The 12,771-nt window shown below is 34.8% G+C and overlaps 1 protein-coding gene across 1 annotated transcript; it reads left to right on the top strand.

Annotated features, from left to right (window-relative positions):
* The first annotated feature begins 1,546 nt into the window (after positions 1-1,546).
* On the top strand, positions 1,547-11,966 carry LOC132257039 (ephrin-B3). Its single transcript, XM_059753730.1, has 4 exons — positions 1,547-1,962; positions 2,519-2,829; positions 7,311-7,700; positions 10,023-11,966. The coding sequence occupies exons 1-4, from the start codon at positions 1,772-1,774 to the stop codon at positions 10,163-10,165; spliced, it is 1,035 nt and encodes a 344-aa protein (XP_059609713.1). The 5' UTR covers positions 1,547-1,771; the 3' UTR covers positions 10,166-11,966.
* Positions 11,967-12,771: the final 805 nt, after the last annotated feature.

Genomic DNA, 12,771 nt, shown 5'->3' with positions numbered 1-12,771 from the left:
GATCTTTACTATTAAAACAAGTCTGCTAAGACAGAATTCTGTACAAAAACTTAAATCAATTCTGTTAAGAACGCACACAAACGGTTACGAGAGTTGATTTGGGGTAACAGAGCAAGGGAGAGGGGATAATATGGTTTGAAAAAGGGTGTACATTTTTTCGGAAGTGTTGGGAAGTGGAAGTGTTCTAAAATTCAAAATAATCCTCAAATTACATAAATTCTTTCCAGTTTTTCATAGTTTTCAGCGTCATAGAGGACAATAAACATCCGAAAATATTTCTGTATTACCTCTAAATGCTTCTAAGCAAAGGAATCTTTGATTTCTTTGCGTGAAATGTATTATGAAAAACATCGAATAGATGCTTTACTGCGATACTGTTCATGACTTCGGAACTCTCCTCGGTTTTTCTCTAACACAAAGACTGGTCCGTATTTCTAATACGATCATTGGCAATTGTTATTGATGAGCGGACCTAATGCCGCACATATATTGATTCTGGTTTTCCCTGTTTTCCCGGTTCAGGAAGCCAGTACTGCGGCAGAACCTTACGAGTTGAAATTTTGATATCAATTTCAACACAGAAACTGAAACGAGCTATTTATGTCCTTTCATTCGGTTGGTAGTGCATTGAATAGGATCGTAAATATTCTCTAGTGGTTCATTTAAGAGACCCGGATAGGATTTGAGGCTTTGATTTAAAAAAAAAAAAAAACATTGTAAAGAAATTTTGCATTGCAAAGGCAAGATTTCCTAAATTTGATTTAAACGACATTTCCAAACATAATCTCTACGATATCTCATCGATTTCCATACAAAATAATCATATTGCAAGTTTCTTAATACGTAAAAACAGATTTTCCTTCTCATAATCTACGAAAGAGTATGTGAGTATAAAATCTTTTCTGATTATTTTCTCATAAATAGAAGAAAATTAGTGAAAGTAGTGTTGGAGGTGGAGGTAGTATTAACATTTTTGTGGGACTCTGCGGAAGAGTTGGTAGTGTCAGGAGTCCACCATATAAATTTGGAAGTGTATGGAATATACACTTCCATATATACATGGCATATCCATTTGTGTGCTTACATCTTTTTCATGGTATACATTAACTCTTACTCGGAAAAGTGCATTACTTCCAAGATTCACCACAAAATGGATGTATTTGTACTTATGCAATTCAAACTTACCAAAGCACATTAGATTATAAGCATACGCTAAAATAAAACTAGATTGGAAAAGTGAATGAAAAAACTTGATTGAAGGTTCGACCGCTTATGAGCAAGAGTATGAATGAAAAGCGGGTTTTCAATCATAAGCTTGTTTGGCGGAAGAGATTAGATAGAAACAAGCTTATGACCGAAAACCCGCTTTTCATTCATACTATTGGATGAATAAGAATTTGTTTAGTGAAATGTCTACTTCGGTTGTAAACAAAATCTAGTTTTCGTTATCACATATGCCATTCGCATTACTTACTTTAATGCAATGCACTTCTGGGTTCTTCTGATATTTCAAAGCGTTTGTAGGTGGCGCTAACAATGTAATCCGTCTGTTCATGTTGGTATTATTGTGTAATGGCTGCCGTGCGTTTTCCATTTATCCAGTCTGTTTTTTTTAGTCATTTTGATTACGCCGAGAATCCTGCCAACCCCAAGGTTTTCGCAGTGTTATATTTGGTGGCCGTGCGTGCGTGAATTACGCTCATGGCAAGCTGAAATGCTGGCACAGTCCAGCTTAGGTATAGACTCTATTGCTCATTAAAGGGGCGCCATTATGTCGAGGGGCGACTGCGTACGGCTACGCAGCGGCCGTTCACCCAAGCGACGTTCTGTATTGTTGGTCTGCCGCCGGCCGCCCACCTACTGCAGTATTGTGCTTCTTATCTGCCTTGAGACATTTCTCCTCTTCGCCGTCTCCAACTGTGCCAAAACATTCTACATGCATTGGAACACAACGAACAGCATGTGAGTGAAACGTTCACACCTATGAATGCGATAACTAGTTCTTTATTTTCTTTATTAATTAATTACATCTAATGACATTGTTGGTTGTCTGCCATGAGTGCTTTATTCTAAATCATTTAACTTTTCTGTATATAATTGTCTACACACGCATATATATATATATATATATATATATATATATATTAATATATATATATATATATATATATATATATATATATCTGTATGTATGTATATATACATATAAATAAGTCATATTCTGTTTTCTTTATATGAAATTTAGAAAAAGTCAATTTTTGAACCTTCAAATTTATCATGTACTTAATATTATTCAACTTAAAAGTGCATAAAAAGAATACTAAAAATATGGTACAAAATATGTTAAGACATTTACCGGCCATTCCGTGTTCATCCAAATATATCACAATTTTTTTAAATTAAGTTCTAAAAATGTGAGTTATTTTATAATCTAATTTGATTCTGCTCAGACTTAAGTTGTTTAGAAAGTTGGTACAAAACAACTTCAAATAATTTTGTTATATATTCTTATCACCAGTTTCCGGATAGACAACACAGACCACATCATTGATGTGAATAAGGGTAATCTAGCGTTCGAATACGATCAGGTGCACATCATATGTCCAGTGTACGAGCCAGGCACATTTGACAACGAGACTGAGAAGTACATTATCTACAATGTGTCGAAAGCTGAGTATGAGACATGTCGTATCACGAATGCTAATCCACGCATTATAGCTGTGTGCGACAAGCCACAGAAACTCATGTTCTTCACCATTACTTTCCGCCCCTTTACACCTCAACCCGGCGGATTGGAGTTCCTGCCCGGAAATGATTATTACTTCATCTGTAAGTTTAAATTAAAATATAACTGCAACAGTTTAATCAGATTTAAATGAATGGCAATAACTTTAAAGAAAATAATTATCAGGTGTACAATTGGGTAAAATCATCTGATTTTGAAATTAGTCATTTAGTTTTAGTGTGACCCATACGGCATAAATTCTCATTATGACCAATCTAAGTATTTCACTTCATGTTCGCACTTCATTAAAAATTTTTAAAATTCTTAATAAACAAAACTGTTAGTAATAAATTTCTTCGTGCCAATATCTGTACAATTAATACTACGAATTATATAGTTGGGATTTACATCACAGCAAATATCTGTAATCGTGCAAAAAAATGAACCTCGCAGAATCAATTCCAATCGAGTCAAGTAATTTTAATATAACGAAAATGGAGAGGGACACTTTTTTGTTTTTCGTGTCTGTTTGTCGTCTGTCTGTTCGTCGTGATAAACGTGCTTGTAGCGCCTAAACGGTAAGAGATATCGACACGCGGTTTGCGGAAAAGGTTAAAAATATGCAGTGGTAATGAAGATTTTTTTGACAAATCCAACCCCCCACCCCTCCGTCCGCCATTTTGAACTCCCCCATAATACACTTTCCTCAATTGTTCATCCCCTATGGCATGAATCGGGCTCAAATTGTGGTATGTTATAGCTGACCTCAAAATATTTCCAACGAATCCCCACATAAGGACCTAGGACATTCCAGACCCTAGATAGAAGAGTTCAAATTTCAAAAATAAAATGGCCATAGCTCCGCTTCTAATTAACCGATTGGAATGATTTTGCATTCAATGGAACGGTCTTGTAAAATGCCATCTCCCACACGAGCAAAATAACTTGGTAGGACCGCCGTTAGAGGCGCTAAAGTCGGAAAAACCATTTTCAAAATAGACGAACTCGAAAGCATTTTCTTTAAATTTAAATATGTTGTAACTGAGGTCAGGACCTTTACAACGAACCGTTAATTTTAGGGATCTATTCATTAGGAGCGGAGATATGGATTAGTTCACACCTTTACCGGCCCATATCTCCGCTGTATACCAAGCGAGTTCAATAATAGTTTCACCAAAAGACGTCTCTGGACGCCCTTTAGTAGACCATATTCACCATTAGTCTGTAACGTCAAACCGAATGCCTTTATATTGAAAAACCTGTGAACGCCCGTATCTCAGCAACTATTTCATGCATTTTCGTTAAAATCTAGTATCTTGTAGTCCAGGGCAGAATGTCTCTAAAAATAAGTATTTGATTTTTGTGGATGCAGTAGAACCGGAGTTATGAGGATTTAAAGTTATAATTTTAAATTTGCCATAACTTTGGTTCTATTTATTCAATCTTAATAATTTTGTGGTTCGTTGGAAAGCTCTTGCACAGCTCTACGACTATTTAGAACAACAGAAGTTCATCAGACCATCGCCAGAACCGCTAATGTCAATAACAAATTTTAATGAAAAATTTTGTTTTTAGGTCACACTACTTTGAGATCACTTCTTACGTATTTCGATAGTCCGGATCGAGACGTTTCCAAAATAGGGTGAAACTTTTCTATCGAAGCCATAGAACCAGAGTTATAACTGTGTGATTTTCAGGACTTGGATTTTATATTGCATATGAAAATTTTCATGCTTTCTTTCCTTCTAACTAAATCGAGTTGGCCACGGAAGAAAGAAATTTTATAATCCAACTAATATACCATAAGCACATGCGAAGCGTGTGCTTATCCACATTTTTTGTCATGGAAATTCCTTTGTACGTCACTAGTTTTCCCCATTTTGACAGGGTTTCACCGAAATTTGAATCAAATGTTTTTTATGACTATAGTTGTATAATAATGTTGAAATCACATTGTTATTCTTAGAAGAACGAGTAAAGAAAAATTTGCCTATGTAGTCTTAAAATGGAACAGCTGAGAGTGATTGTGATGTCTACTTTACGATACAATTAGTTTAAGTTACAGTTTTCCCTTGTGGTCAGACAGAATACAAAGTCTAAATAAAGCCATGCGGCATTTCATTGCTTGTTAACCAAGCTATGGACTGAGTTAGGACTAGTATATGCTGAATTCATGATTCAAAGAATGTGTATGAGCGTGAAAAGAAATATTAATGTAGGGACTAATAGACATTGCATAGCGATACAACGTTGCGTTACAATGTATCGCAAAATTTTTTGCCATGTAATATTTGGCCAAAACACGTAAAATATGTGTTTTTTTTATACAATACATATTCATTTTCAGCGTTAACAAATCACAGTCTTTAAATTATTTTCAATCGAAAAGACCACAAACAAATCTCAGAAACGATCAAAGAAATTTTTATGATCTTGTGAAAAATTTTCAATGCATTATTTTTACGGTTAATCAAAAGCACAGTGTAGGGGTAAGTGGGGCAGTTTCAGATTCAAAATGCTGTTCCAACTTTAGGTTTTTTTCTTGAAACATCGGCTGAATATATTGAAATAATCACAACGCTCAAATAAACTCTCGTCTATTGAGCTTCAGAAAATGCCTTTCATTGAGCATTAAAACTGATCCTTTTTCCTCTAAAGGAGAATGAAAATAATATTGTAATTTAACTGATTGCTGTGGGGCAGTTCTAGATTTTCACTTATATTTACCACAAATTCCATTGTGCAATTGTTGAATCGCGGGCAAATGATCACTTTGATATCTATTCTACATACTAAAACTGTTTAATTCCCTAAAAATCGCCTTTAAAGTAATATTTTCGCGACTTTTCTGGACCCTTGCACGTACTGTCAAAATTTCTGAGCGAGAAGCAAGTTGCCCGTCATTTTTCCTGTATTGCATCGCCACCATGCGTCAGTGGTGGCGACTTGACGCACCGCGAAAGTTCCGCGCAAAATGTGCTTCTCGAAATTTCTGCTCTAATCAGTGATTTTCGCGTGTATTTTCTCACTTTTCAACGAATAAGTCGATTAACGTGATGAAGCAATGCAGCACAGAGCAACATTTTGTGAAAAACCTTCAATATTTTCCACAAGAATATTTCGACCGTGATGTTGCGTCAGACTGTCAGAGCGAGCTGTTGTCAGTCCGTGGCGATCCGAAACATCCCCGCGATGGAATCTATATCTGCCCCGTGGGTAGTGTTTGTGCATTTTCCACCACCCACTGAAAAGGCCGTGCCAAGGAGGAAAAGTTCGGGCACATTTATGATCTCTACTTAATTCTCAATATCAATATCAAAACACACAATTATTTCGGCAGCAAAATTCAAGTTTGTGAGTGATTTTCAATTTTCACTTATTTTCTCTAAACAGTAAAGGCAATCCTGAGCAAATTTTCGTCAATTGTAGTCCTTAAGGACTACAAACATTGTGTGAAGACTAGAATTGATTCATGTGAAAATCTCTGAGAAAATTAAAAAATCTGAAACTGCCCCATTTACCCCTATACATTTATCGTAGCTTCATTTGTGGCCATCGCCGTCTGAGGGTTGGTGACCAACCACCAGGACAAAACGATGAAAAAGTTCCTTTATTGGTTGAATATTTTACGAATCCCGCGGGGATGGAGGACGCTGGACTAGTGGTTCGGAATGCTTACTGAAAGTGGACAGAAATCTAGCCGTTGCGGCTGATTGGCTCCGTGAGTTGATAAATGCGAAGTACCGAGGGGTTTTTGCGCCACACCTGATTTAATTAAATCTGAGACGAACTGTAATATTAATTCAACGTAAATTCCAATTTTGTATTAGACACTATGCGTTTAATCCATTTTTTAAGCGTTCACACTATCAAATTCTTACGCACCCTCATTAGCAATGAAATGTCGAGTTAATAAAAGATTTAGTTTTTAGTCAGAGCCGACCGAAGTTGACCAACTCGCTTGTGCCTCGGCGTACACAGCATAAACGCCACGATTTACAATGAATTCTGGGGTTACTCTCGCCTCTACCAAGGTGTCACTGGAAACAATCGCAATGTTTAACTCATAAATTGCTGCTAGTGCTGGTGGTTCAATTAATAATATTAATCAATATTCATATTTTTGGTCGAGGTGAGAAAAGAAGACGCCAAAGAGGGTCAGTAAATACGAAAGTATACAAAATTTGCATTGACGTTGCTATCATGTCGTCTACTTTTCTGCATTAGCACAACCGCTATTCTTTGTATGACCCATAATAGCGCCCTAATGTAGGCAAATATGGATAAATTGCTCTAAAAAGCTAGAATTTTTCTTAAAATTGCACCAATAATATTTGCCAAAAAACTGAATTATATTAATAATTCTTGGATACGTCCAGATACAAATATTAGCAAAATAGAGTGGGTTTTTCATTATACTTGGAAAAGTGAGCCTCCATGCTCTTCCTAAATACTTTTAGGTTTCAACTACACCCTTTTTGTTTTTAAATAAACAATATTTGATTAGAAAGATATAGGATTAACAATTAGTAATAAATTTTCATTTTATCTATTTTCTATATTATTTGATATTTTTAAATTACAGCCACATCGTCTAAAGATGATCTTCACCGTCGCATCGGTGGTCGCTGTTCCACAAATAATATGAAGGTAGTGTTTAAGGTATGCTGTGCCGACAAGAGAACGCTCACTCAGACGGAACGAAATTCTACGGCAGATAGGAATAGCACTATTCCTTTTGTAACAGTTGATGGCAGCGGTGTGGCCATTAACACGGGTGCTGAAGCGTCACCGCCATTATTACCTAGCATTAATAGCAGCGCCAGCAATGTAGTACAATCTACAATGAGTTGGCCTACATGGCGCGGTCATGAGGAAACCCGCAATATTACTACATCACCCAGGCCTACGATCAACAATTCTGTAAATGTAAACAGCAATCACTCGCCGTCCCATAAGCCAACAAAAAAGACAAGTGAGTATATTAAAAGTTATTTTTAGATATATGTTTCGGTTTACTTCTTTTGAGTCGATCTCAAACTTGAATTTATGTATATTTTCCATACGTGGTTCAAGCCCACAAGAAATCAATATCTTTCCAATTTAATATATATATATATATATAGATCTCGCAATAACCATACGAAATTATTAATTTCAAAAATTAAAGTTAGCGTCCGCCCTGGATATCTGGCTTCCCTCTTGACAAGGAGTGTTCGACCAGACTGCGGGGACCTCTCGTCCCTAGAGTCGAGCATGAAACCTTTTTCCGTACCCTCTTTGTCATGGGTGTGTTGCTCTATAATGTCCTCCCGCGTAAGGCACGCGAGACGGTGGGTGGCATCGGGCGGTAATTTCGGGCTGTTGATCTCATTGCGTGAACTTTTTCAGTGCAAAATTAGTCATTTTATTACTATTATTATTTTTATTATTCTTTTTTACAATTTTGTAGGGTTTTGCAACCTAACTTTTTTCTTTTCTGTTTTGTCTTACACTACTGTTCTACTCTTTCATTTTTGTCGATTCCTAGTTGTATTAGATTAAAAACGGAACGGCCCTTCTTTTTTCTTCACTCGTTTTTATTCTACTATCGACGTTTCGGAGAAATTTTTCTCCTTCTTTGGGGATAATGAAAATTAGGGGTGAAGTTGGTGAATTTAGTTCTCCTCTCACTACTTAACTCACTCCACTCCAACTCGTTTGCCTGCATTCTCTGCACTCACCTCTCCGAAACGTCGATAGTATAATAAAAACGAGTGAAAAAAAAAGAAAGGCCGTTCCGTGTTTAATCTAATACTCAATATCCGGCTGATAACATGACAAACGATTCCTAGTTGTTTCTTTCTTTTTTTCTCTTTTTCACTCTATCTCTCGCAAATTGTAAGAGGGTTAGGCCCAAAATTTTTGCTTTATCTATAAATAAGGAATAAATTTTAAACTAAAGAATTAAATTGCGTTAATTCTGATTTATAGAATTTGTCATTAGAAAATATGTGTCGTTGAAACCTTACTGTTTTCGTATTCCAGTCCGTATAAATCACTAATCCGTTTTTGGAACTTAACGTCTTCATATATTATATTGGTGGCCTTCCGGCGACTGCTAGTGTAAAGTACGAATGAAATACGAACGAGAAGGTGTTGCAAGATGCAGTAGGGACTTTAATACGAATTTCAGCTGTCAGAAAGTCATTTCATTGCGGCTACTTTTGAGCAGCCGTAAAGGGCGAGATTTACATTTTGAGGGTTTTTTTTAGAGTAATATATTCCGACTTCTGCCCAGTTTTTGACCAATTTTCCGCCACGTGGAAGTTAGGAAATGTTCTATATTGGAAGTGAAGCGCAATTTTCCGTGTTTCTCCGAAACTAATCTCAAGGAACTTCTAGGACTAGGATGCTTTCAGCGCGAAGAATGTGTTCAACAGGCCGAAATAGTGAATCCCAGTCAGGACAAGACATCTTCATCCGTGACAGTTCCTAACATAGGGCGTATTTCCGATGGGATTCTCGAAGGAGTCTGCTGGTCAGATTGTCCGGAGAGATGTCTTTGTTGTGACATTTTCCTTTAGCCGCATTTTCGTGCGTATCACAGCATGTACGCGTGAACAATGAATTGAATGAAAACTTAGCTTTTCATGTACTTGAAAATATGTTAGGAAACCAATTAGTTTCCTTGAAGAAGGCCGGATGATGTTCGGAAGCACATAACCTCAATCTTATGCATTGAAATGCACACAAATGGCTAAAAATCCAATAAATATGTGATTATTTACATATAAACATAATGAATGTCTATTTTCTTGATTTTCACGAGAATTTTTCTGGCTTGTATTACTTTGGACAAACATATATTTTTTGTGAACAAAAAATATGAATTTACGTCAAGCCACAACGTTTGAAACATTTTAGGCTTCGCGGTAGATAAATTCAACACAATAATATAATATACTAATCGCAATCTTACAACGCTTATTAGTGAAATCATATTGATGACAGCTTATTTAAAATATCATGAGCGTAAAATTGCAACGACCAATTAATTTGAGAATTTTTTTGATCATATGTAAACCATACCAAGTACCATATGGTCTGCTTGAAATTCTTGGGAGTAAGTCTGAAAAATGTATATAACTCGCTATATATTATACCGCTTTTTCAATATAACCCTAAGATATTTGGGGATATGTTAATGAAAACGTACCAATTTCTCTAAATATATTATGAACACCATTTTTAATTGTGAATAATGCACGTAATCTTATAGATATTCTTTTGTAATGCAAATCTTATCTCTCCCCAGATGACTATGAGAAGCACCCGAACGAGGTGGTGAAGAACGAGGAGCTGACTTACAGCAGCGCAGCCTGCGAATACGCGTGGAATGGCAGCACTAGTCTTAGTTGTATTTTAAGTATTGTCTTCATTATGGTGTGCCAGCGGTGAGCTGAACGTCGTTTGCAAACTACGTACATTCTTATTAATATTTATCACGTTTAAAAAAATAACCTTTTGCGCCCGCATTTTATTTATCTAACTGACTGTGAGATTTAGCAACACTACATTTGCAATTCTACGGCAACTGCGTCATCAACTTTTTCTCTATATTTTGTCATAACACAATTTAAAAAGGGCAGCAATTGAATCACTTAGTAGCGCATTGTAAAACCCCCATGGTTTCTAAAACTGCTTTGATTGAAAACCATAAAAATGTGGAAAAAAACACATATTTAATTGCTATTTTCTGTCATAGAAAAACACATTACAGAGTATTAGTATTAAAACATCGTGTACTGGTTTTTTTTTCCATACACATCATTTTTTGAGAAAGATCATGAAAAGATTCATAGTTGCCTTATGAATTGACACAAATAGGATGTGAATTAACCTTAGAAAAATCACAACATATGTGGAAAAAAGCTATAATTGTATTTATTGTCTACCAAAACGATTTAATAGAAAAAGATTACTGAAAATTTGTTTGCGGGAAGGTGTATGCCTGTCATATGAAACATATTATTTATAATGTTATGTCCTGTGTGTTTTTATTTATTTTATTTGAACCTTTCACTGTACGGAATAGTGATACAACAACACAGAAATATTTTATTTGCTATGCAAATTGGGACAAAAAACTAATTTGGTGACAATGAATCTTTTCCTAACGTAATTATTCTCATGAACTGCAATACGTGCAAAACCTGATTTAGAATTAAATTATAATTGAACTCGGTTGCATTTTGGACATATCATATTATAAGATAGGGTAGTGGAGGGATATGGTATTATGAGGATTCCTTAGCTCATGGGCTGTGATCAAACAAATGACATAACAATGGAACAGATAATTAGCATGATTACCAAAATTAAACTGACCAGAATAAAGTTTCTATTAAACACTGCAAAAATTTCACAGCAGAAGTTTCGTAAAACACCGCAAAGTTTCTATCATCCAATTTATAACTAAATTTTGTGAGTAATAATACGGAGAAAATTTCTGAATAATAATAAATTTTGTGCATGCACTGAAATTTTTGTTGATTTTTCAACCTGTATTACTCCGGAAACATAATTATTGGTCCAAAAATGCAAATCTTTCATTAAGTAACTTAAAAAACAATTTTTTGTTCATGTATTTTTTTAGAGTATTTTTGAGAAGAAATTTGGTTGACTTTTCTGTACAAAATACTAGATCTGTTCACTGTGTAGTAATATTATAAATTATTCTAAAAGTCAGTTGAACTTTGATAAGCTCTATGATCTTCGGACCTGGGGGAGGTGGAAGGCAAAGAAAGTCAGTTGAATTCTTTTTTTATGGCGATAGCAAAGTATTCCTTAATGTCCCACCGCTCCGCTGTATTAGCATTACATGGCATATGATATGCTCAAACTCAAGCCACAAGAGTTAGATTATAAAAAAAAATTGTGAGTAATGCGCAGTGTATTCAAAAACTAATTATTTCAATAATTTTTTAATATTAAGTAGGATATCAAATTACATACATTGCTAAATGTAATTGAAATATTGAAATTATATTACTGAAGTACATTCACATATTCTCTATTAGGTTGGAATGGCGAATATTTTCTATTCTTTAAAATTGATCCCGAAATTACTTTATTTGAACTCTCAAGATGCGCATGTATTGTAATACAATATATTACTACTTTATAATATGCATTAATATTGCTAGTCGCACGATGTAATCTATTAGATAACAATCATTTCTTTTTTTCAATAGTATTCCTATATTATATATATTTATATAATATATATATATTATATATATACTATATATATATTATATATATATATATATATAATATCGGTAAAAACAAACATTTGCCACATCAATTAGTGGTAAACACAGAATTTTTGCATCTTCCACTACGTATTCAATTTCATCATATTCGCAGCTATGTATTTTTTATCTCTAATTCATAAAAATTCTCTTAATCGATAAAATATGTTTTACGTAAACCAGCAGTTCACGTCAGCAGTAAAGCCAAGGGGGTGCGCTACTAGTATTTGCACACATCACATGAATAGACACATGAATATTTAGGTTGTAAGTAATAAGTTCGAATAGACTCAGAATATTTCTTCGTTTTTTTGTAATTGTTATTTTAAATATAAAGTGAACAATTAGAATAATAGTAAATTAACTAAGTGTGGGCGAGAAAATGTAGGGTGTGTGTGTGTGACATTCTTAATATGTATCTGTAGGAACCCAAACTAAAAGAGCAGAACTCGAAACACGAGTGGTATTGTATTAATGAACTAACCTATACATTTTCACTAAAATATATGTAGGGTACATCGGGGGACAATGGGACTTGGGGAACTTCAGACATCGCTTTTCTTATCCAGGACATGGAAGATCAAGGACTGAAACAACCAATCAATTGATTGTTTCTAGAGACTATATAAGCACAGATATTATTAAATGCTTTATATAATATTTTAGAAATTAAACAAATTATTTGAAGATCGACTGATTTTCAAAATTTTTGTGATTTCAGTCTCTTATTTAGCATTCAAATGTTGGTGA

Source organism: Phlebotomus argentipes, unplaced genomic scaffold (assembly GCF_947086385.1).
Source record: "Phlebotomus argentipes unplaced genomic scaffold, Phlebotomus argentipes genome assembly contig_75, whole genome shotgun sequence".
NCBI classification, from domain to species: Eukaryota; Metazoa; Arthropoda; class Insecta; order Diptera; family Psychodidae; genus Phlebotomus; species Phlebotomus argentipes.
The sequence above is the reverse complement of the archived record's forward strand: the minus strand, read 5'-3'. Positions and strand labels throughout refer to the sequence as shown.

Excerpts from the sequence above, each read along its gene's own strand:
- LOC132257039 (XM_059753730.1), top strand. The coding sequence starts at position 1,772 with ATGTCGAGGGGCGACTGCGTACGGCTACGCAGCGGCCGTTCACCCAAG. Across the intron at positions 1,963-2,518 it reads TGGAACACAACGAACAGCAT|TTTCCGGATAGACAACACAG; the intron begins GTGAGTGAAACG and ends TCTTATCACCAG. Across the intron at positions 2,830-7,310 it reads AAATGATTATTACTTCATCT|CCACATCGTCTAAAGATGAT; the intron begins GTAAGTTTAAAT and ends TTTAAATTACAG.